Below are 21,401 nucleotides of genomic sequence, written 5' to 3'. Positions count from 1 at the left end.
GGGCCTAGATTTGAATTCAGGTCATCCTGACTCTAGGCCCAGTGTTCTATCCGATTCACCGCCTAGGTGCCCCTTAACCCATCTGGACTTCAGTCTTCTCAGTTGTAAAATGGGGAGGTGGGAGTGTTGGACTAGATGGGGGGGGGGACCTGTAGCCTCAAGGCCACATGTGGCCCTATAGGTCCTCAAGTGCAGCCGTTTGACTGAATTCAAACTTCACAGACCAAATCCCCTTAATAAAAGGATTTGTTCTGTAAAACTTTGACTCAGTCAAAAGACCGCACCCCAGGACCTAGAAGGCCACATGTGGCTTCGAGGCCCTGCACCAGATGGTCTCTGAGCTCCCTCACTGCCATATAAGCCTTTTACCCAAGCTGGGCCTCGGTTTCTTCATCTGAGGAGTTGATGCAATGTAAAATGAGACAGATTGCATGGCCTCTCAGGCTCTTTCCAACTGTGATTGTATGATTTTTCTGTCTATGTAAGTTGCATCCAGTGGAGGGCATTTCTTCATGGGGGAGTTCCCTTTAATCAATGAAATCCTAGGTCGATTCCCTTTCCCCTATCTGTTACTCAAGAGACAGTGAGGCCTCCATCTAGAGAGGTCTCCAAGCCGAGGCTTGACCTGCCAGGGATGTTGAGAAGGGGATTCCTGCCCAGGTTCCGGTTGGACCAGACAACCAGTGAGCTCTCTTCCGATGAAGAGATCGGTATTTCACTATGGGGAAAGTGGGGGCAGGGTGCCCACAAGCCTCCCTGGCGAGAACCACTCTTTCCCCTTCCACAGATGAGAGTCTGATGAGCTCCCAGACGAGAAGCATCTGTCTGGGCACGCGTGTTTACTAACAGAGTCGGTCACAAACAGGGCCTGGGTGCAGTCAGGATCTCGCTGCAGCCTAACAGTTAGTGGTTTGTAAAGAGAGCCTTTTGGAGACAAGCAGAATATTTACCAGCCCTGGGCTGGCCCAGCCCCTGGGTTTTAGGATTGAGGGATGGCTACCATAGATGGAATATTCAACCTCGAAGACGACACAAACAAGAACCAAACGTTGGGGGGGTAGGGGGGAAGGAGTGGAGTGTGGGGGAAAGGGGCACACAGCAGTGGGAACCTGTTAGGAGAGGCTTCTTCCTGATCCTCACTTCCTTGTGAACTGATTACATTTGTATATATTTTGCATGGACTCCTCTGCGTGTGTGCAGGTGCACCTTGAGGGTAGGGGTGGGTTCCATTTTTTAATTTTCGTGTCCCCTGTGCCTAGGGCAGAGCTTAGAGCCTTATAAATGTTCATCAGGGGGAGGATGGTGAGGAGCTTTCCCCTTTAAATGTTGTATTCCTGATTAGAATGTAAGGTCTTTGAAGGGGCAGAGGGGGAGCTATCTTGCTTGCTTGATTTTTGCATTCCAAATGCTTTGCATCACACCTTGCACATTTGTTGTTTAGTTGTTTCAGTTAAGTACAACTTTTCGTGACCCCATTTGAGGTTTTCTTGGCAAAGATACTGGAGGGGGTTGCCATTTCCTTTTCCAGCTGATTTTTACAAATGAGGGAACTGAGGCAAACAGGGTGAAGTGACTTGCCCAGGGTCACACAGCTAGTAAGTGTCTGAGACCAGATTTGAACTCATAATGACGAGTCTTCCTTACTTCAGGTCTAATGCTTTATCACTGCCCTGCCTGGCACAAAGTAAGAGCTTAATAAATGCTCTTACTTCTTCCATCCTCTCCCTCTCTTTCCTTTTTCCTACTCTCCCTCCTTTCTTCTCCCTTTATCCTATCTGTCTATCTGTCTGTCTACATATTTCACCTGGTTGGCATTGAGATTTGGAATTGGAGAGTAACAGGAAATGAGACTGGTTAGATGGGCATGCCCAAATGGTCCTGGGCTTCCAAAGTCATAATTCAGCAACAATCCTTGCTCACCAGAATGACCAGCATTTGGGGTCCTTGGCTCGATTGAATGTTAAGCACAGCCCCCGTTTTCATTGGTCATGCTTCTAAAACATCTGTGACCACTGCCTAAATCCAGCCCCATGCAAACCTTGGAAGGAAGGTCAGCATTCTGAATAGCAATGATCTCTCCTAGGAGCTGGATTTGGAGCACCCTAGAACAGAGCCTGGAAGTTGTTTTCCAACCAGTTCCTGACGGCCACTTGTTTTCTCATCATTGATTCCTTTCCTGTGGAAGGCAGAGCACAGCAAAACTTCTGCAGGCTTTTACCATCATTAGGAATCGGGATTTGGCCTGAGACACTTAATAGTCACTCTAGGTTTCTGGATGAGGGCTGTTTGGGTAGTCTTTGCAGGGAGAGGCTGGAGGCAGGGAGGGTAGGGGAAAGTGGTTGTTATTGCAATCCAGTGGCAGCTGGTAAAAGTCTCAAACAGGGTGGGGCTATATGGGAATGGGAGAGAAGATGCAGTGGAAGGAAGGTCAAAGGATGGTATGATGGGGATGTGGGGCCATGTAGGGTTAGAGGGAAGAGAGAGCCAAGGATCACCGAAGAGGTGGCAGTGCCATTGATAGGAAGGTGGGAGAGGATCAAAGTTCCCTGGGTTTGGGGCAAGTATCAGGGGTCACCAAGAGTTTCTGAAGATTCTGGGAAAGCTAAGACTGGAAGGTGGAAAGAGGAGAGACCAGTAATTTATATAAAAGTAATTAAAACTTTGTGAGGAGGAAAATAGATTTAGAGCAGGAAGAGATTTCAGGGTCAGGTCAACAAGCATTTATTAAGTACCTACTGTGTTCCAAGCACTATGCTAAGCAAGCAAAAAACAAAAACAAAAACCCAGCAATCCAGCCTCTTTACAAATGAGGAAACTGAGACTCAGGAAAGCGAAGTCACTTAGGATCATAGCTGTAGAGCTATTTCATGCAGATCTTCCCAAGTTTCTCTGAAACAGTCCCTTTCGCCATTTCTTTCAGGACAATGGTGTTCTATTGCATTCATACTGGCGATATTTCAATCATTCCTTCGGTAAAGGAGGAAACCCTAATATAGATGCTTCTCCCCAAATTCCAAGAAGCAGGTACCGAAGCAGGACAAGCCTTTGAATATTGTCTAGCCCAACCCCCTCATTTTATAGAAGAGGAAACTACTCTAGAGGAGGAAAATGATTTTTCCAAGGTGACATAACCAGTTAGTGGAAGAGAATGAGGGGGTTGGACGAGGTGATCTCTGAGATACCTCCTAACTGTAGATGCATGATTTTGGGATCACCGTACGGGAGGCCTGAGGGCCACCTTTGCCATTTACTAGTTGAGTGACATTAGGGCAGTCCCTGTGCCTCAGTTTCCTCATTTTTGACTCAGTGACCACAAAGGTCCTTTCTCAGTCTAAATCTGTGATCCCAACATCATGGAGATAACGTCTACACAAGTGACTTATGACGTCTACACAGTGGCTACAACCCAGATCTCCTGTGTTCCCTCCATTACTCCATCCCCACTGGCCTCTCATTATGTACAAGGCTTTGTGTTAGGTCTGAGGGGGTAAAAAGAAGCACACAACAGTGTCCCTCTGCTTCCAAAATTCCACCAAAGTCCCTGACTTGGTGCTGTTGCCTCCTGGGGGGGAAGAGTTCTGCTTTGAGTTTGAGCTGGGGGAAAGGTTTGGTCACCATGGCTGACCCCTGGCAGGATGGCAAGGAGGAGCGAGGGCCCCACTCCCAGCCAGAGGCGACCCCTGCACAGTGACCCCAGCAGGTTAGAAGAGAGCATGCTCCCTGTCTGGCCCCAGTGACGCAAGCAGGCTATTGATAGATCCGTGTTGACAGCCCAGGCCTAGGAATGACCCAGAGGAAGGGGACCAGGGGAGCGGGTGTCCTTGGTGCGGTCACAGCATGGGCAGTGGCCAGGCTTGGCCACTTGCCAGCTGGATGTTGATTGCTGAGTTTCTGGTGAATATTTAAATCAAGTGAAAGTGGTGTTGGCTCGTCCTTGAAAATCATCATTTTGTGCCCAGTTCATCACACGCCTTCTTTGTCTCCATGTCCTCATTCACTTTGTGGAAGAACACTTTTGTGCCTTAGGGAGAGAGCACCGCTCCCTACTCCTGACATATACAGGCTTTGTCAGCGTGGTCATGGAATCATAGATTTGATTGGGCTAGGATGGGTCCAGTGCTGGACACTGCGTCCAACCCTCTCATTTTTCAGAAGATCAAAATGACACTTGCCCAAAGTCACACGCTTGTATGTGACAAAGGCAGAATTGGAACCCAGGGCTTCTGATCCCAAATCCAGCTCTCTGGTCACTTAAGCAGGGTTCTAAGCGATTGTCTAAGGCTCTAAGTTAGAATAGAGTTGCTCACTTTGCACCTGAGGATGTAGTTCCCTACACTAGGGATACCACTGAGCCGGACCATTTCCTTTTTTGGTGGGAAGGGAGCAGAACAGCCTGTCCAGGGACTGGCTGCCCTTTGGGTGACGGAGATGAAGCTATTGAGCTGGTCTCATGTCCAGAGGCCTCAGCACAAAGTGGGGCAGCAGCTCTGAAGGCCCACGTCCCTAGAGCTGTTTCTGATGCACTCACAGCCACATCCCAAAAGCACTGGAAAGCCCCACCCCAATAGAGAGGGGAATCTTGTACCTAGCACAAGATAAGTTTATCCCAACCACTCCCATCCAGATTTCTGCTCTGACCCTTGGGGTATATGACTTAAGCCTGAATTGGATATTTTTAACATTAGTTAACATGCTTAGCATTTGCTATCAGTGACTTGCATAAAGGCGGAGGTAGCACGCCCCTGACATCTGCAGATAGGGATAGCCACAAGGTTGGGTGCCCAAGGCAGGATCCTTGACCAGCATCGTCAGCATTGGACTGAATCTGAGAAGATGAAATTCAGTAGGGATAAATGGAGAGTCTTACACTTGGACCCTGAAATCTAATTTCCAAAGATGTGAGAGTTTTCATGCATTGCAGCAAGCTGAGAGAGTGAATGCAAAGTTGGGATGTATCTCTTCTAGGAAAAAGGTTTTTTTTTTTTTTTTGGTGAAGCAATTGGGGGTTAAGTGACTTGCCCTGAGTCACACAACTAGTAAATATTATGTATCTGAGACCAGATTTGAACTCAGGTCCTCCTGACTTCAGGGCGGGTGCTCTATCCACTGCACCACCTAGCCGCCCCTAGGAATGAGTTGATGAGAGTCTCTTCTCTGCCCCGGTCAGACTACAGCTGGGAATTGGGTTCAGCTCTGGGAACTGTCATTTAAGAAGGACATTGAAGAGTGTCTAGTGACGGGCAGCGAGGATGATGAGAGACCTTGGCTTTATCTCTTCTGAGGACTTGTTGAAGGAACTGGGGGTGTTGCTTTTGGAGAAGATATTCATGCAAGTGCTTGAAGGGGGGTCTTGTGGAAGAGGGCTGAGCCTTGAGAAGGAAGAACCAGGAATAATGGGTGAAAGTTACCTAGGAGGGATGTCAGGGAAAACCTTCCCAACCACTGAAGCTATTTAGAAGGCCGTAGATTCTCCTGTGGGAAGCCAGGTGGCACCATAGTGCATAGAGTGTAGGGCTTGAAGTCAGGAAGACCTGAGTTCAAATCCAGCCTCAGACACTTACTAGCTGTGTGACCAAGGCACTTAACCCTGTTTGCCTCATTTTCCTCATTCGCCAAATGAGCTGGAGAATGGCAAACCACTCCAGTGTCTTTGCCAAGAAAACCCCCAAATAGGGTCCGACACAACTGAAAATGACTGACCCAGCAACAAAAGAGATTGTCCTTGGAGGTTGCCAGGCAGAAGAAGGATGACATCTGTGAGGAACAAGGAGCTATCTGCTGCAGTATGACTTAGACTAGACGGCATTGAAGGTCCCTCCCAACCCCCAGTCTGAGAAGCAGGAGATCTGGCTTCCACCGGAGGAAGTATGGGAATGCCTTGGTCCAGAAAACTAGAAACTGCCGTGGCCTGAAGGAAGGAGTCTTTTCAGGTTAAACCCAGGGCCAAGCCTTTGAAGTGGGTTTGTCCTTGGGCCTCTGCCACTGACTGTAAAACTGCCCACTGTTTTTCTTCACTTAAGGTTATGAGAATAGGCGGAAGTAATCCCAAGGCAGCCTGCTTGGAGAGGCTGCTCATGGGGCAGGTGGGTGAAAAGCTGAGTGCAGTGCTGGCTTGGGCACCATCACTGGGCAAGTCACAGCCGTCCTCTAGCCTTCAGTTGTCTCCCCGGTGGAATGAGGTGGGGAAGGAGAGGTCGGGTCGGGTGTTCTCTCTGGGGTCCCTTTGACTCTGGCATTCTGGGAGTGTGAGAAGGTCCACACTGGATTCTAGAACGAGTGTTTTTTTCATCATCCCCCCCCCCCAATACCATCAGCTGGAGCAAGAATCATGAAGCACACCCTTAAGTCAACTTTTTTTTTTTAAAGACAGATTTAGTTGCCAGGGGAAGGGGGAGGAAGGGAGGGAGAGACAGACAGAGACAGAGAGAGAAAGAACTGACTCATGACGTCCCCAGTGGTGCCCGTCCAGCCTTTGCTCAAAGATACTCGGGGACTGTGAGGCAGCCTGCTTGGCTTTTCTGAAGGCACACTTAGCCCTTCTCACAGCAGCAGCAGGGGACTTCTTCATCCCAGGCCACTGGGCTGCTTGCCTTTTGAGTCCAACGTTCACTGGGATGTTTCTGCCCTCCCTGGGCCTGCCTGGCTCTTTGGGAAAGCAGCTGATGGGCCCTCTCCAGGCACCTGGAGCGCTTTCAGAAGGCTCACTGCATGGGTGAGGGATCACTGGGTAAGGCGATACTGCCCTTGGGCCCATCCACCTTCAAGTCCAGCAACCTGCCAAGCAGGCGCCTGGCCTCCTCTGCTTTTCCTCAATGCCTTTTCCTGCTGTGTCTCTCTTGGCTGATCGGGATTGAATGAAGACAAATAAAAGGAAAGAACTAAAAATAAAAAACTCCCCACAAACAGATACAGCATGTGCTTTCGCAGAGGGACCCCGCTGAGTCTGATGACCCGGGTGTAGAAACGAGGGTGTAAACAGAGTGAGCTGTGTTTGGCTTGTGCTGGGTTGGAAATGCAAAGAAAATAATGATTCCCTGGATGGGTCCAGTGGTAGAGGGGGCGTGGCTGACGTGGGGGTAAACTGAGCTTAGCCAGTGGCAGCCGATGCCAAGAGTGGTCCGAGGGAGGCATGCCCAGGGGCTGGCTAAGCTCTGCTCTTCCGTACCCCACTATAAGAGAAGACCTCTGGTCCCCTATCATCAGGGTCTCTGACAAGGCTGTAAAAATATAAATCTTTCTTTTTAAACCATCTATAAGAAACATTGAATTCAGTCATGGTCAGTGATGCTTTTAGGCCCAATGCACGATGTACCTCCTAATAATTATAATTAATAATAATAATAACACTAGCTAACATTGATATAAAGCTTACCGTATGTCAGACTTTACAATTATTATCTCAGTTTATCCTCACAACAACCCTGGGAAGTAGATGCTATTACTATGCCCATTCTACAGAGAAGGAAACCAAGGCTGAGTAAAGTGACTTGCTCAGGGTCACATAGCCGAACTCCAAGTTCAACATTTTCTCTTTCCTGCCTGGATAGAGTGCTGGATTCCAATCTTCATCCATTATCCCATCTAAGATAGAGCACTAGACTTGGAGTCCAGAAGACCTGAGTTCAAATCTTGCCTCAGACACTTACTAACTGTGTGACCTTGGGCAAGTAACTCTCAGCCAACTCCCCAGGACTGTGGTGGCTTTCTGTTTCCTCTAATGGTCAATACTAATTCCTTAGCTTGGCATTCAAGGTCCTCTACAATTTGGTTTCCACCTTCCTTTCCTGCCTGAGAGCATCTGACTGTTCTTTGTACAGTCCATAACCACATGAGCCCAGAACTGGTATTTTAGTTATTTATTTGTCTTCTCATGCCCCGACCCCCACCTTCAACCACTCCACCTCCCACAAGCTCCTAATGGTCAGGGACGGCTTTGTTTTTGTCTTTCCTGTCATATCTACAGCCCTACTTTAAGTGGTCTCCGCTGTGCAGCCTTTACAAGCCTATACACAAGAGGGTCCTGTTTAGTCTGAGGACAGTACAGTGGAAAGAGAACTGGATGGGGTGTTGGTAGACCTGGATTCAAATCCTACCTTTGTGATCCTGAGTCTATCACTTTCTGTCTCTGGGTGTCAGTTTTCTCATCTGTAAAATTGGAGGTGTTGAACTACGATACCACTGGGGTCCCTGTCCAGCTCTAAATCTGATCCATCTCCTTGTTTGTGGAATCGATTAGATCGACCTGGATTGTGATGTTTCCTGTCTTCCGGAGTTCTGGTTACTCTGTGGCTGGGCTGCAGCATCCCAAGAGATCCAGCCTGGTCACTAGCCTGGGGTGTAGTGGGAGCAGTACGAGGATGTGGAGTCAGAGGGTCAGGGTTCAAGCCCAGGCCATGCCATCTGCCTTCTGAGTGATTGTGGACAAATAGACTTTCTCTTCTGTAAAATAAGAGGTTTAAATAATCCTCAAGGTCCCAGCCGGCTCTAATCCTGTGAATCAACGAACCAAATCCCAGCCCCAGTTTGGTGGGTGACTTTGACCTCTGCCCTCCTGCTGGCTACCTTAAAATCCAGTGCCTCCGGCCTCCTGGCTGTTCCATGAAGAAGACCTCCAACTCTGGGCTTGAGGCATTTTCTCCGGTTCTGTCCCCCACACCTGGAACGTTCTTCTTCCTCAACTCTGCCTGCTGACTTCCCCGGCTTCCCTTAAGTCCCAGCTGAAATCCCTTCTTTAGGATGCCTTCCCCAGCTCCACTTAAGTCTAGCGCCTTCCCTCTGTTAATTATTTCCTACTCATCTTGTGAATAGCTTGCTTTGTATAGATTTGTTTGCATGTTGTCTCCTCCTGGAGATTGTAATCTCCCTGAGGGCAGGGACTTTTTCCTCTTTTTGTATCTCCCTAGTTGAGCACAGTGCCTGGCACATGCTAAGTGCTTAATAAAAGTTGATTGATTGATGGGACCATATTACTAGATCTGGAAGGGCTTTGCAGGCCATCTTTTCTAACCCCTTCATTTTACAGATGAAGAAATTGACGCCCAGAGAGGTTGGGTTTTGTCCAAGGTCACATAGGTCATCTCGTCGAAGGTGGAATCTGCATCTAGGCCCTCTGTGTCCCTTGTACCACATTACCTCCTCCCAGAGGTGGGGAATGTGCTTGAAGCCTTAAGGACTCATGTGACCCTCTAGGTCCTCAAGTGGGGCCCCTTGAATCCAAACTTCACAGAACAAATGAAGTTTGGATTCAGTCAAAGGGCTGCACTTGAGGACCTAGAGGGCCACATGTGGCCTCAAGGCCGAAGGTTCCCCACCCCTGTAAAACCAAGACCCACCCATCTGTAACTCAACATCATTTTCTTCCTGGTCCCATAAATCCATAAATCTTTCTTAGTCTGAGTCAATGGGATTCATAATTCCATTTTGAATACAGTGTTTCATACTTGATCTTTTGAGTGATAGGGAAAGACTTTCTTTTTCTGCCATTAGAAGTTGACAATGACTCCCTAGGAAAATGTCAGTGATGTCTGGAACATTATGCAGTGGAGTTCTGAGAAGTGATCACTGGAAACTTCTCTTGCTCCCAAGAAGCCCCAGTCCAAAGTACTGTCCGCCATGGGCCCTTTCTTGGATGGACAAGTGCTGGATCAGAAGAGCTAGCTGGAATACACTCTTGTGACACCCCGGGTCCCAGGAATATCAAGGAATAGGCCTGTTAGAAGTAAGCAGCACTGGCAGCTAGATGGTGCAGTAGATAGAGCACCAGCCCCAAAGTCAGGAGGACCTGAGTTCAAATGTGGCCATGACACTTACTAGCTGTGTGACCCTGGGCAAGTCACTTAACCCCAATTGCCTGAAAAAAAAAAAAAAGAAGAAGAAGCATGTACTGGGGATGCCTTGAAGCTGTTGTGGTCTAGGGGGTGCTGGGAACCCCAAAATTCAAGGGCCAAAGGTGAGAGCCTTGCCTCCAAAGACTCCAACTACTCAAGCCTTCTTTTGGTCAGAGACAAGGTTTATTGTTTTGCCAATAGAAGTGGGCAGGATTTTAAGAACCTATGCATTTGTATTGATAAGCGGGCCAGATTTTAAGAATCTGAACAATTACAGAAAGATGGTGGTAAGAGCTAGATGTGATCAAGGAGTAGGCAATAGCCTGGGGTGACCTGGGGAGGCAACAGAGAAGAGGTCTAGGTGGGATCGAGGGTGGGAAATAGCCTGGGGTGGGGCCAGGTGCAGACAATCAGGGCCACAGGTTCTTGGTAACAGTGATAGATCCCTGGCTTCTCATTCCTTGCCTCCCTCTCCACGACATGGGGCAAGAGGAGCCTTCTAAAGTCCTATTTCTACCTGGCTGTCAGGATCTTAGAGCTAGAACAGACCTAGAAGCATCAAATCTGGCCCCACTCATGATTTTACCGGTGAGGAAATGGGTACCTAGGGAAAGAAAGTGACTTGCTTGGGGTCACTAAGTAGTAAGTATCAGAGACAGGATTTGAACTCAGGTTCTCTGCAGAGTCAGTGCTCTTTTTTGTGTTACATTGCCCCCAGGCATCAGTTTATAGCAGAAGAAAATCAGAATTCAGTACTATGAAACTATTTCTCATGGCCATAACAGGTCCTGTAGCTAGAGCCACCAGGCTTGGAGTCAGACAGACCTGAGGTCAAATCCAGCCTCAGACAAGTAGTAGCTGTGTGACCCTGGGCAAGTCACTTCACCCTGTTTGCTCCAGTTTCCTCATTTGTCAAATGAGCTGGAGAAGGAAATGGCAAACCACTCCAGTCTCTTTGCCAAGAAAACCCCAAATGGGGTCAGGAAGAGTCAGAAACAACTGAAATGACTGAACAACAAAGCTAGTTTGTTGAGCTCATCACCATTTGATGAGCCAGGAAGGCTGGCTAAAGACTCTTTTAAGGGTTGGACATTTAACTTTTAACGTTTCAATGGGATTGTGATAGATAAATAGCTGGGAGGGGAGAGGAGAGGAAAGAGAGACCTCCCATGAACTCTGGGCGATCTCAGTGTCTTCCCATAAACTTGGCACTTGGGATTGGCAGCCTCTTATAGCTAGTTAACATTTTACGGGCATATATCTTGTCTCACCAGTTCAAATCCTGCCTTAAATGATGCAGGGAAATCATTATTCCTCCCTGGGTTTGTTTCTTCTTCTGTTAAAGAAAGGAGAGTGGACTAGATGTTCTCTGAGCTGCCTTCCAGTTCTGCCTTTCAGTCAATCAGTTATTAAGCACCTATCCTGTGCCAGGCACCATGCTAAACACTGGGGATACAAAAAGAGGCAAAAGACAGTCCCTGCACTCAACGAGCTTGCAGTCTCATGGAGGAGACAACACGCAAACAAATCTATCCAGAAGAAGCCCTATACAGGATAAAAAGGAAATAGTTAACAGAGGAAAGACACTAGAATTCAGAGGGATTGGGGAAGGCTTTCCTAGAGGAGGTAGAGTTTTAGTTGGGATATAAAGGAAGCCAGAGAGTTCAGTCCTCAGAGTGGAGGAGAGAGAGCATTCCAGTTATGGGGGCAGACAGAGAAAATGCCCAGAGCCAATAGATGGAGTGTCTAGTTCATGAAACAACTAGGAGGCTAGATCACTGGATTGAAGAGTATGTGTGGGGGCGGGGGGGAGTCAGGTATAAAAAGACTGGAAAAGTAGGAAGGGGTCAGGTTATGTGGGGCTTTGAATGCCAAATAGAGTATTTTGTATTTTATACTGGGGGCAATAGGGAGCCACTGTAGTTTATGGAGTAAGGGGGTGACATAGTCAGACCTACCCTTTAGGAAAATCACTTTCATGACTGAATGGAGGCTGAACTACAGTGGGGAGAGCCCTGAGGCAGGCAGAGCCACCAGTATGAGCATCTGTACCAGAGGGGTGGCGGTGTCAGAGGAGAGATGGAGGCATAGAGACGCTGCAAAGGTGAAATCAACAGGTCTCGGCAACATCTTGGATATGGAAACTGAAATATGGTGAGGAATCCGGGATGGACACGGAGGTAGGTTGCTCTCTACTGTAATAACAAAGGGAAGAGGAAGAGGGGGAAAACAATGAGTTCCCTTGTGGCATATTGAGTTTAAGATATCTATTGGGAGTTGCAAGACTGGAAGTCTGTAGAGAGTCTGGGGGCAGGAAATGTAGATTGGAGAATCATTAGCACAGGACTGGTCATTAAGTCCACGGGAGCCAATGAGATCATCAAGTAGACTAGTACAGAGAGAAAAGAGGAGGGGGCTTAGTACTATCAGGAATCTCTAATTCATTCTTTCTCCAGCTCCTCTTTTCATTGATCGCCTGGGGCGCGGGGGATGGGGGGGGTAGGCTTCTTGGCCTTTGGGCAGCATGTCCATCACCTTAGCTGGGCAAAAATCAAACCCATAGCTTGGCACAGCGTCAGGAATGTGAAGATTCCTTCAGTTAGGTTTATAACTTCTGGCAAAGGTCATAGTTTTCCAAAGCTCTGGCGCTCATTAACCCAAGATAAACCACAGACCAGAACCCACAGATGTCAGTGCAGCATGTCCAGATCCCTTAGGAAAGGCCTAACAGAGATGGAGCTAGCACTCATAAGCATCTGCACTACTCTACTAGTTGGCTGGCCCTGGCAAGTCACTTAACTCTGTTTCTTTACCTGTAAAATAGGCATTATAATAGTCTCCACCGTGAAGTTACATTGTGTTTACTTTGTATATATTCTCTACGTGTTATTTCCTCTGATAAAATGTAAACTTCTCAAGAACAGGGGCTGTCTTTTGCCTTTCTTTGTATCAGTGCTTAGCACAGTGCCTGGCACATAGCAGATGATTAATAAGTGTTTGTTGACTGATCGATTAATGTCAAATTTCCCCTCCCCCAACTAAAATATAAGCTCTTGGAGGGCAGGGACTATTTTTGCCTCTCTTTGTATCCCCAGTCACCTGGTGCTTGGCATATTGCTTAATCAATGTTTTTCCATTCCATTCTATTCAATTTCACAATAGAATGGAAGCTCTTTGAGAGCAGGGACTGTTTTAATTTTTGTCTTTGGCACATAGGTGCTTAATCCTGCTTATTGATGGATTCGTTTGACTGTCTCTTAAATCATCTAACTTGCAGACATTTTCCCTTCTGATTTTCAAAGTAGGCTTGTGAGGTAGGCACTCTGGGCTGGGAATGATTATCCTGATTTTACAGAAAATGAGACTCAGAAATGGCCAAGCCAGAACCTTCTTGACTCAGACCATGCCTTTTTAAAGTTTCTGCTTCTCCATGTCCTAGATGCCCCTAACTTATCTAGAAGAACCCAGATACACACAGAAACACCCCATGCCGAAGCTGATTCATTATTTTATGGAGATGGGCCAGGGGAGGGCAGGCAGTAACTATCTGTGGACAGCATCATTCCTGATGCTGACAGGCAGGGGGAGCTCAAGTCTCCCATCTCTTGTGAGCTACCTAGGAGTCAAGGACCCCAAGCCTCTTTAAAAGGATGAAGAGTGGTAAGGGCATGGAAAGTTCCTTCAGGCTTTTGTCATTTTTTTAATTTTAATTTTAAAAAATAAGCAAGCTTGTATTTTCTCTCCCACCCACTATCATTGAAAAAAACATGTGTGTCTCATTCTGTCAAGGGGTGGGTAGCAGGCTCCAGCATCAGCTATTGTATTCTGGCCCCCGAGCCCTGTCTCCTGCTGCAGGGAGTCACCCTGCCCAAGACACACGTGCCCTGTGGACCAGGAGTCATAGCCCTTGGGGAGAGTGGGGGTAGGGGTTGATCTCTTCCTGATGGGATTCTGACCCTATCCTGGGAATTCTTATTTCTCTTGGAAAAAGACAGCGACTTCATTGCTTTATTTGAGATGCTGAAGAAAGAGCAAAGCAGAACAGCACCCCCCCCCCCACCCATAGGCCACTGCTCATTGCAGAGACCAGACTCTGGCCTTTCTCATTATGGAACTGGAGAGGCTCATCCTGTTTCGTTTCTCCTTTTGTTGTTTCTCTGGCCTTGATTATTTCTGTACTGATTCCTCAAGTTAATGAGCCCCTTTGAGTGAAGAAAGATGGCTCAGTACGTAGACAAGGAGGCCAGGGAGTGACCACTTCCTGGATCTGACTCTTCAGTACTGGAACCAGGGGGAGAGCTTGGTGGGAACTCAGGGGTCAGTCTCTCCCAACATGAGTTTGGGTAGAGATACTGGTGTGTGTGTGTGTGTGTGCACGCGTGCGTGCGCACAATCATGCATTCACATATATGCTTTCTCTTTCTTTCCATTTTCCTACAGGGTTGGGTACTTGGAACTGTCCGGGGCTGGGGTCATTATTTTCTGCTCTGTGTGTGTGTGTGTGTGTGTGTGTGTGTGTGTGTGTATGGAAATACAGACTTTTTCACAGGCTGCCTCAAGCTTTAGTTTCCTCCTCCATGAAATGGAACTGTCTCCTTCACAGGGTTCCAGGGTACAGAGCTTTGTAAATCCCCAACAGTTATAGAGAAGGGAGTCCTAAGCAGGGTGAGCCTGGCCATTTGCCTTTTAGGAGAGATCTGCCTGTCACCTTGTAGGAATTTCGCTTCTTCCCTGAAACTCACCTCCCTGATTGTCCAGAGACAGAGTTTTTCCTAGGAATAGTTGGTTTGGCATTCCAGAAGGAGGAGCCCAGTGGAGAAGGGGCAGGGAGAGGGTGGGTCAGCTGGCCCAGAGTTGTAAGGGACTGAGGCCAGTAAAGGGAGGTTTGGTGAGTAAGCGACCTTCCTGCAGAGAGAGAGCAATAGCAATCCTGCCGAATAAGACACTGTCAAAGGGATGGTTGGAGGACGTGGAAGCAAATTACATGGGCAGGTGGATCAAGCTGCTTCAGAATATACAAAGGACAGGCAGCCAATCCCCTCTAGGCAGTGACTCACCCAATGCAGTTTAAAAAACATGTTTTATTAATGTTTCTACATAATGGTACAATCACTTCCCAATACAGCTCTCCACTCCTGAAGGACCTCACATTATAGCAAACAAAAACATTAAGCCAAATGATAGTGACTTCTGATAGTGTATCTAACATTCCACACCTGAAGGCCCCCACCTCTCTATCTAGAGGAATGCAGTTTATTTCTTTTAAATTGATTTGAGTTATCAACAATCACTTCCATAAGCTTCTGAGTTTTAAATTTTTCTCCCCCTCCCTCCCCAAGATGGCAATACACTATACATAAACATTCCTATTGAACATATTTTCACATTAGTCATGTTATAAGGAAGAACTGGAACCAATAAAAGGAACCACAAGAAGAAACAAAACAGAAGGAAAAAAAAGAGCAAATAGTCCGCTTCGATCTGCATTCAAACTCCATAGTTCTTGCTCTGAATGTGGATAGCATTTTCCTTCATGAGGCCTTTGGAGACGTCTTAGATCCTTGGATTGCTGAGAAGAGTTAACTCTATCAAAGTCAGTCATCGCACAACATGGCTGTTACTGTGTACAATGTTCTCTTGGTTCTGCTCACTTCACTCAGCATCAGACCATACAAATCTTTCCAGGTTTTTCTGAAGTCTGCCTCCTCATCATTTCTTATAGCACAATAGTATTCCATCACATTCACATACCACAACTTGTTCAGCCATTCCCCAGCTTCATGCAGTGTATTTCATCATGTCATCCTCCATTTGGCTACCAAGATGGTTTTCCTAAAGGGTAGGGCTGATTGTGTCATCCCCTCCTCACTGAGCTCCACTGGCTCCCAAATACCTCCACTATTAAATCTCAAGTTTTCCGTTGGGCATTTAAAGCTCTTCACAACCTTCCCCTCTCCTTCCTGCCTTTCAAGTCTTCTTGTACCTTACTCTGATCCAGCTCAGCGGATTCCTGGCTGTTCTGGTCCCACCTCTCCCACCTCCATGCCTTTGCATCGGCCATCTCCGGTGCCCCGAATGCTCTGCCTCCTCATCGCCAGCTCTTAGAGTCCCTGACTTCCTTCAAGCCTCAGCCCCAAGCCCACCTTCTCTGAGGCACCAGCTGCTATTGCCTTCCCTCTGAGATGACCTACTGTTTACTCTCTGGTTGTCTTGTATTTACCTAGTTATTTATCTGTTGCCTCGAGGCACATAGTTGGTGCAGTGGATAGAGTGCCAGGCTTGGAGTCAGGAAAATGAGTTCAAATCCTGCCACAGTCAACTTCAATCAAGTCACTTTACTTACTTGTCTCAGTTTTCTAATCTGTAAAATGGGAATAATAATAACACTAGCCTTACAGCATTATTGTGAAGATCAAATGAGTTAACATATGTAAAGTGCTATAAGACAAGGTCTGGGGACATCCCCTGAATTGTTCATTTGCATTACTTGAATTCATGCAATTCATGCTACATGTTTCCATTGGGCTGAAACCAATGCCTCTATTTTACTTAATTGTAACTTCAAATCCACACATGCAACCACCTGGGGGATTCATTATTCATACTAGCTGCTATTATTATTATTGGAATGTACACTCCTGGAGCACTGGGACTATTTTTTGGGGGGAGGGAGGGCTTTCTTCATACCCTAGTAGGTTCTGAAGAAATGCTCGTTGGTTGGCTGGTCTATGACCAAGATTGGGTCATTGCATTTGATATGAGTTGCCATCTTTCTGTGTTGTACTCATTCACAAGATTGTTATTGTCCATATTGTTCTCCTGGTTCTGCCCACTTGACTCTGCATCAGTCCACACAAGTCTTCTCTTTTCTGGAATTCTTTATATTCATTTATTTCTTACGGTGTAATAATATTCCATTATTTTACATGCTTCAATTTGTTTAGCTATAGCCCAACTGAAGGACCCCTACCTTGTTTCTAGTTTTAAAAACAGGATTTTTAGTTTTTTAGATATGGTGGTTAATATTCTTTTTTTGGAATATTGTACAATAGCTAACATTTACACAGCACTTTAAGGTTTGTAAAACACTTTATTTATCTCATTTGATCTAACAACCCCATGAGGGAGGTGCCATTATTATCCCCATTTTATAGATGAGGAAACTGAAGCTGATGGTTTGTGACTCGCCAAGGTCAAATAGCTGCTAAGTGTCAAAGCTTACGTCTTCATCATTCACAGTTAGCACTCTGATCTGCTGCCATATATTTGACCCATATGGATTGGGGAATGCCCTCTCCAATCAGTCTTCCAACCCAGCTGCCAAAATAAAGCCTCCTAAAACACTAGGCTGACTAAGCCACTCACCTGCTCAAGAACCTTCTGGGGCTCCCACTTGCCCCTTTCTCCCATTGGTGAGCACCTCCTGGGTTCTCCATTTTGGGGAGGAGCCCTAGCCAGCCTTCATTCCCCATCCCTGCCCTGTTTAGGTCTTCTGGACTTCAAAATCACGTTGGTATCTTCATCTTCTGTTTTTTTAGCTCCCTTTCCTGTACTGTCTTCCTCTAATAGAATGCAAGCTCCTTGAGGGCAAGGACTCTCTTTTTTGTTATTTGTATTTGTATACTCAGCCCTCTTCCTCCTTCCTTTCCCTCTTTCCCTTCTTTCCTTTCTTCCATCTTTCTCTTTTCCTCCCCTCCCTCCCAGCTTGGCTCCAGCCTGCCTTTGCAGTCTTATTTCACATTATTTCTCTTCACAAAAGTTGCCTTTTGAGCCACATTGGCCTGTTCTCTGCTTCTGAACTCAGCTTCCCTAGCTTAGGTCTGAGTGTTTGCATGGGTAGTCTTCCCCATCCTTGGAACATTCTCTTCCCTCAATTCCAGCCCTTGGAATCCCCCAGAATATAGGGGATGGGCAGCTAGCCCAGTGACCTGAAGGCCTCACGGGGCATGAGTCAATGTTAACGGCAGGCATGTCGCGCTATAAAAGTTGTGTGTACCCATTCCACTTTCAGCAATGTGTACACACACGCTCAATTATGTGTAGACACATGTTGTTGGTCAGTTGTTTCAGTCATGCCCAACTCTTCAATGACCCCAGTTTGGGGTTTTCTTGGCAAAGATACTGGAGCGGTTTGCCATTTCCTTCTGGAGCACATTTTACAGATGAGGAATTGAGGCAAACAGGGTGAAGTGACTTGCCCAGGGTCACACAGCTAGGAAGTGCCTGAGGCTGGATTTGAACTTGGGAAGAGAAGTCTTCCTGACTCAGGCCAGGTGCTCTATGCACTATGGCGCCACCTAGCTGCCTTCAAGAGACTAGAGAACAATTAAAGAAAGGGCTTTAACCACATCTCAATTAGAATCAATTTCTCCCTTCTGAGGGTGGGAAGGTGAATTCTCAACTTTGAAAGGGAAGAGCTTTTGTCTCACGCCACTCCAGTAGATTCAAGCATGCAACAGAATATGACAAAGCAGTAGGCGAGCTTCAATTGTATTCTTTTAAAATCTCATCTGCAGTGTGTGTGTGTGTGTGTGTGTGTGTGTGTGTGTGTGTGTGTGTGACATTGGGTACGGTATATCACCAGTTCACAGGTAATTTCAACATTCCCTTCGTTTCCGATTTGGTTGGCCCAGGAGGCAGGCACCCATCTGCTGGGCATCAGAAATGCCCAGGGCATGAATGGTTTCCGATTGGGTATTAGGTTTAAAAGGAAAATCATCTTCAATCTTCATCTAGCTGGGCTGAGTGGAGTAGACATAGCGCAGGCCTCTGAGTCAGGAAGACCAGAGTTTGAGTACCACTTCTGACTGACACTGTTGTATGACCTTGAACAAGATCCTTCTTCTCCAGGTATCTCTATAAGAGCAGTGGCATAGAAGGTGGTGATGTGTATCAGTAGAGGGAATTTCCTCATACCAGTACACTCCCAGGTTCAGTCTCTCTCCTAACTTAGCTGGGCTCTCCTTGGAGAACTGCCCTTTTCATTCAAAACGAAGACCGTGCTCTTTGATCACCAGTAGTCAAGAATGACACTGAGAACTTTATATTCATTAGAGAAACGAAACTCATATGTTCTGAGGCATGTTTATGGCCATGAGAGTGAGGAAATAAGCATTTATATAGCACCTACTATGTGCCAGGCAATGTGATAAGAACTTTACAATTATTCTCTCATTCGATAATACTCACAACATGGAGAGGGAGGTGCCATTATTACCTCCATTTTACAGAGGAGAGAAGCAAACAGAAATTTCAGTGACTTGCCCAGGGTCACACAGCCACTAAGTGTCTGAGACTGGATTTGAATTCAGGTTTTCCTGACTCCAGACCCAGGACTCTATCCACTGCATTACAAGAAGAGACCGTGGTGAAGATAATTTTGTATTAAAAAGCAAAGATAAATCCCCCCCCCAAAAAAGGTTATAATGGTATATTGATTATTAGAAACTAAGTGTAATGGATTTTTTTTTTTTTTTTGGCAACAGGTACAAGAGTTTAGTTACTGGGACCCGGGCAAGAGGGGTCATTGCTGTGCTCTGGATTCTTGCTTTTGGCATTGGCCTAACTCCTCTCATGGGATGGAATGACAAGGCCAATGCCACCCGCAATTGCACTGATGGACCCATGAACCTGAGCTGCTGTCCTGTGAGATGTCTCTTTGAGAACGTGGTCACCATGTCCTACATGGTCTACTTTAACTTCTTTGGCTGCGTCCTGCCCCCGCTGCTCATCATGCTGGCGATCTACGTCAAGATCTTCCTGGTGGCCTGTCAGCAGCTGCGTCGAATGGAGCTGATGGACCACTCGCGGACCACGCTGCAGCGGGAAATCCATGCGGCCAAGTCGCTGGCGATGATCGTGGGCATCTTTGCCCTGTGCTGGCTGCCCCTGCACGCCACGAACTGCATCACCCTCTTCAATCCCCACTTTGCCAAGAGCAAACCCAAGGCGTTAATGCATACGGTCATCCTCTTGTCGCACACTAACTCCGTCGTCAATCCCATCATCTATGCCTACAGGATAAGGGATTTTCGCTGCACGTTCCGCAAGATCATCTCAAGGTACGTCCTCTGTCAGACAGATGACCTCCCCAAGAGTGGCAATGGACAGTCAGGGACGGTGCAGACCCTCGATGCAGACGTATGACCCCTGCCGCCAAGAGGCCACGAGACACGCGGCCCGTGACAGGCACGATGAGAAGCCTGGCCCACTCTCAGTGGGGACACGCACGTACAGGTGGCCTGCTCTGAACGCCTCGCTGGTCTCACTCTGGATCTTGGTAAACAGATGATTGTCTCTGAGGGCCAACGAGTGGAAACATACCTTAGAGGTAGTTGGTCCTGCTGCTAGCCCCGTGTGGACTGGATGACGAGGCCAGGGACTCCTAAGGGAGGTCGGGAAGCTGTTGGCCAAGGACGCCGTTTTTCTCCACAGGCTACCCAACCTCAGCTCCACTGCTTTGGATGTGCTGAATACTACTCTCTGATAGCAAAGGATTTCAGCCACTGTTACTGTGAACTCCCCCACTCGGCAGTGATGTTTTCCTAACTTGGAAGCAATGGGGAAACGCAACACCTTGGCCCTTCTGACAAATGGGAACCTGCTCCCCCTGGAAGTGGCCAGAAGAACACTACGTACAGGCATGGGTGAAGAAGAGGCCCTGGGGACGGCCGGGCTCGGGAGGCGGCTCTTGTTCCAGCTTGTGATCTAGTGACATCGTGCTTTTCATACCGGAGACAGTGGCTTTTCTTCCTTCTCTTGGAGGGATCAAGAACAATGGAGGAAAAGGAGTCCACCCCTGCTGCGTTAGATTCCCTTTCCTCTTTTGGGGGGGGGGGGGCAGGGGATGCCCGCTCAGCTTTGTAGGGGAAGAGGAGGCTGAAACAGTCACTCTGCTTCTGGTCCTCCCCACCCCAGTGGAATCGAGCAGACCAAAAGATGGGGCAAAGACATGGCTGAGCCCAAACTGTGAGATTTTCACCTCATTTGCAGTGTGTGTACAGACGTAGTATTAGCTCAAAGCTGAAGATAATTTAAGTGAATTAAAAATAAAGCTTTTTTTGGATAAGAAATTTAAATGTAGTAAACCACATCCAGAACTGTCTCTGGCTTTCTCACTTTCCTGGGGAGAGAAAACACCGCCATGGGAGGGAGACTGAGCTAGTGGAATGTTGTCCAACTCTCCTCACCTGGAGAAACCTCAGGACTAGGGCTGACATTGTCCATTTATCAAACTGGAATGGCTTTCACACAGCCTCATGCACAGCTGTTCCTCCCGGCCCTCTGCTCAGCTTGTCCTCCGTGCCCACACTGCAGATCTCCTCACCCAGCCTCTTTCTAGCAAAATCCCTCACTTCTTTCAAAGGAGAGGTCACCTTTCCTAGGATTCTCCCTACCTGAAAGAGACTTGGGCCTGCTTGGATTTTTTATAACCCTTACCCGGCCCTCAGCCCACCCTTTGGGGTGTTTTGTTTTACTTGGGAGCAGTGGTGGGGGCCCCCACAGAAGGGATCAGACCTATGGTTTCCATGTTGTAAGAAGCTCCCAACATTTCTGGAAAACCCCCCCCGCCCC

The 21,401-nt window shown here is 47.4% G+C and overlaps 1 protein-coding gene across 1 annotated transcript in view; it reads left to right on the top strand.

Moving 5' to 3' along the window:
* Window positions 1-20,929, top strand: part of ADORA2B (adenosine A2b receptor) — a 44,909-nt gene extending 23,980 nt beyond the window's left edge. Inside the window, exon 2 of the mRNA XM_027861773.1 lies at window positions 19,313-20,929. Coding sequence (XP_027717574.1) covers window positions 19,313-19,973 — 661 coding nt within the window. The 3' untranslated portion in view covers window positions 19,974-20,929. The remainder of the gene's footprint in view (window positions 1-19,312) is intronic.
* Window positions 20,930-21,401: the final 472 nt, after the last annotated feature.

The sequence above is a fragment of the Vombatus ursinus genome, unplaced genomic scaffold (genome assembly GCF_900497805.2).
Source record: "Vombatus ursinus unplaced genomic scaffold, bare-nosed wombat genome assembly UNPS02014768.1, whole genome shotgun sequence".
In the NCBI taxonomy this organism is placed as follows: Eukaryota; Metazoa; Chordata; class Mammalia; order Diprotodontia; family Vombatidae; genus Vombatus; species Vombatus ursinus.
Note: the sequence above shows the minus strand (reverse complement) of the source record. Positions and strands in the feature narration are given on the sequence as shown.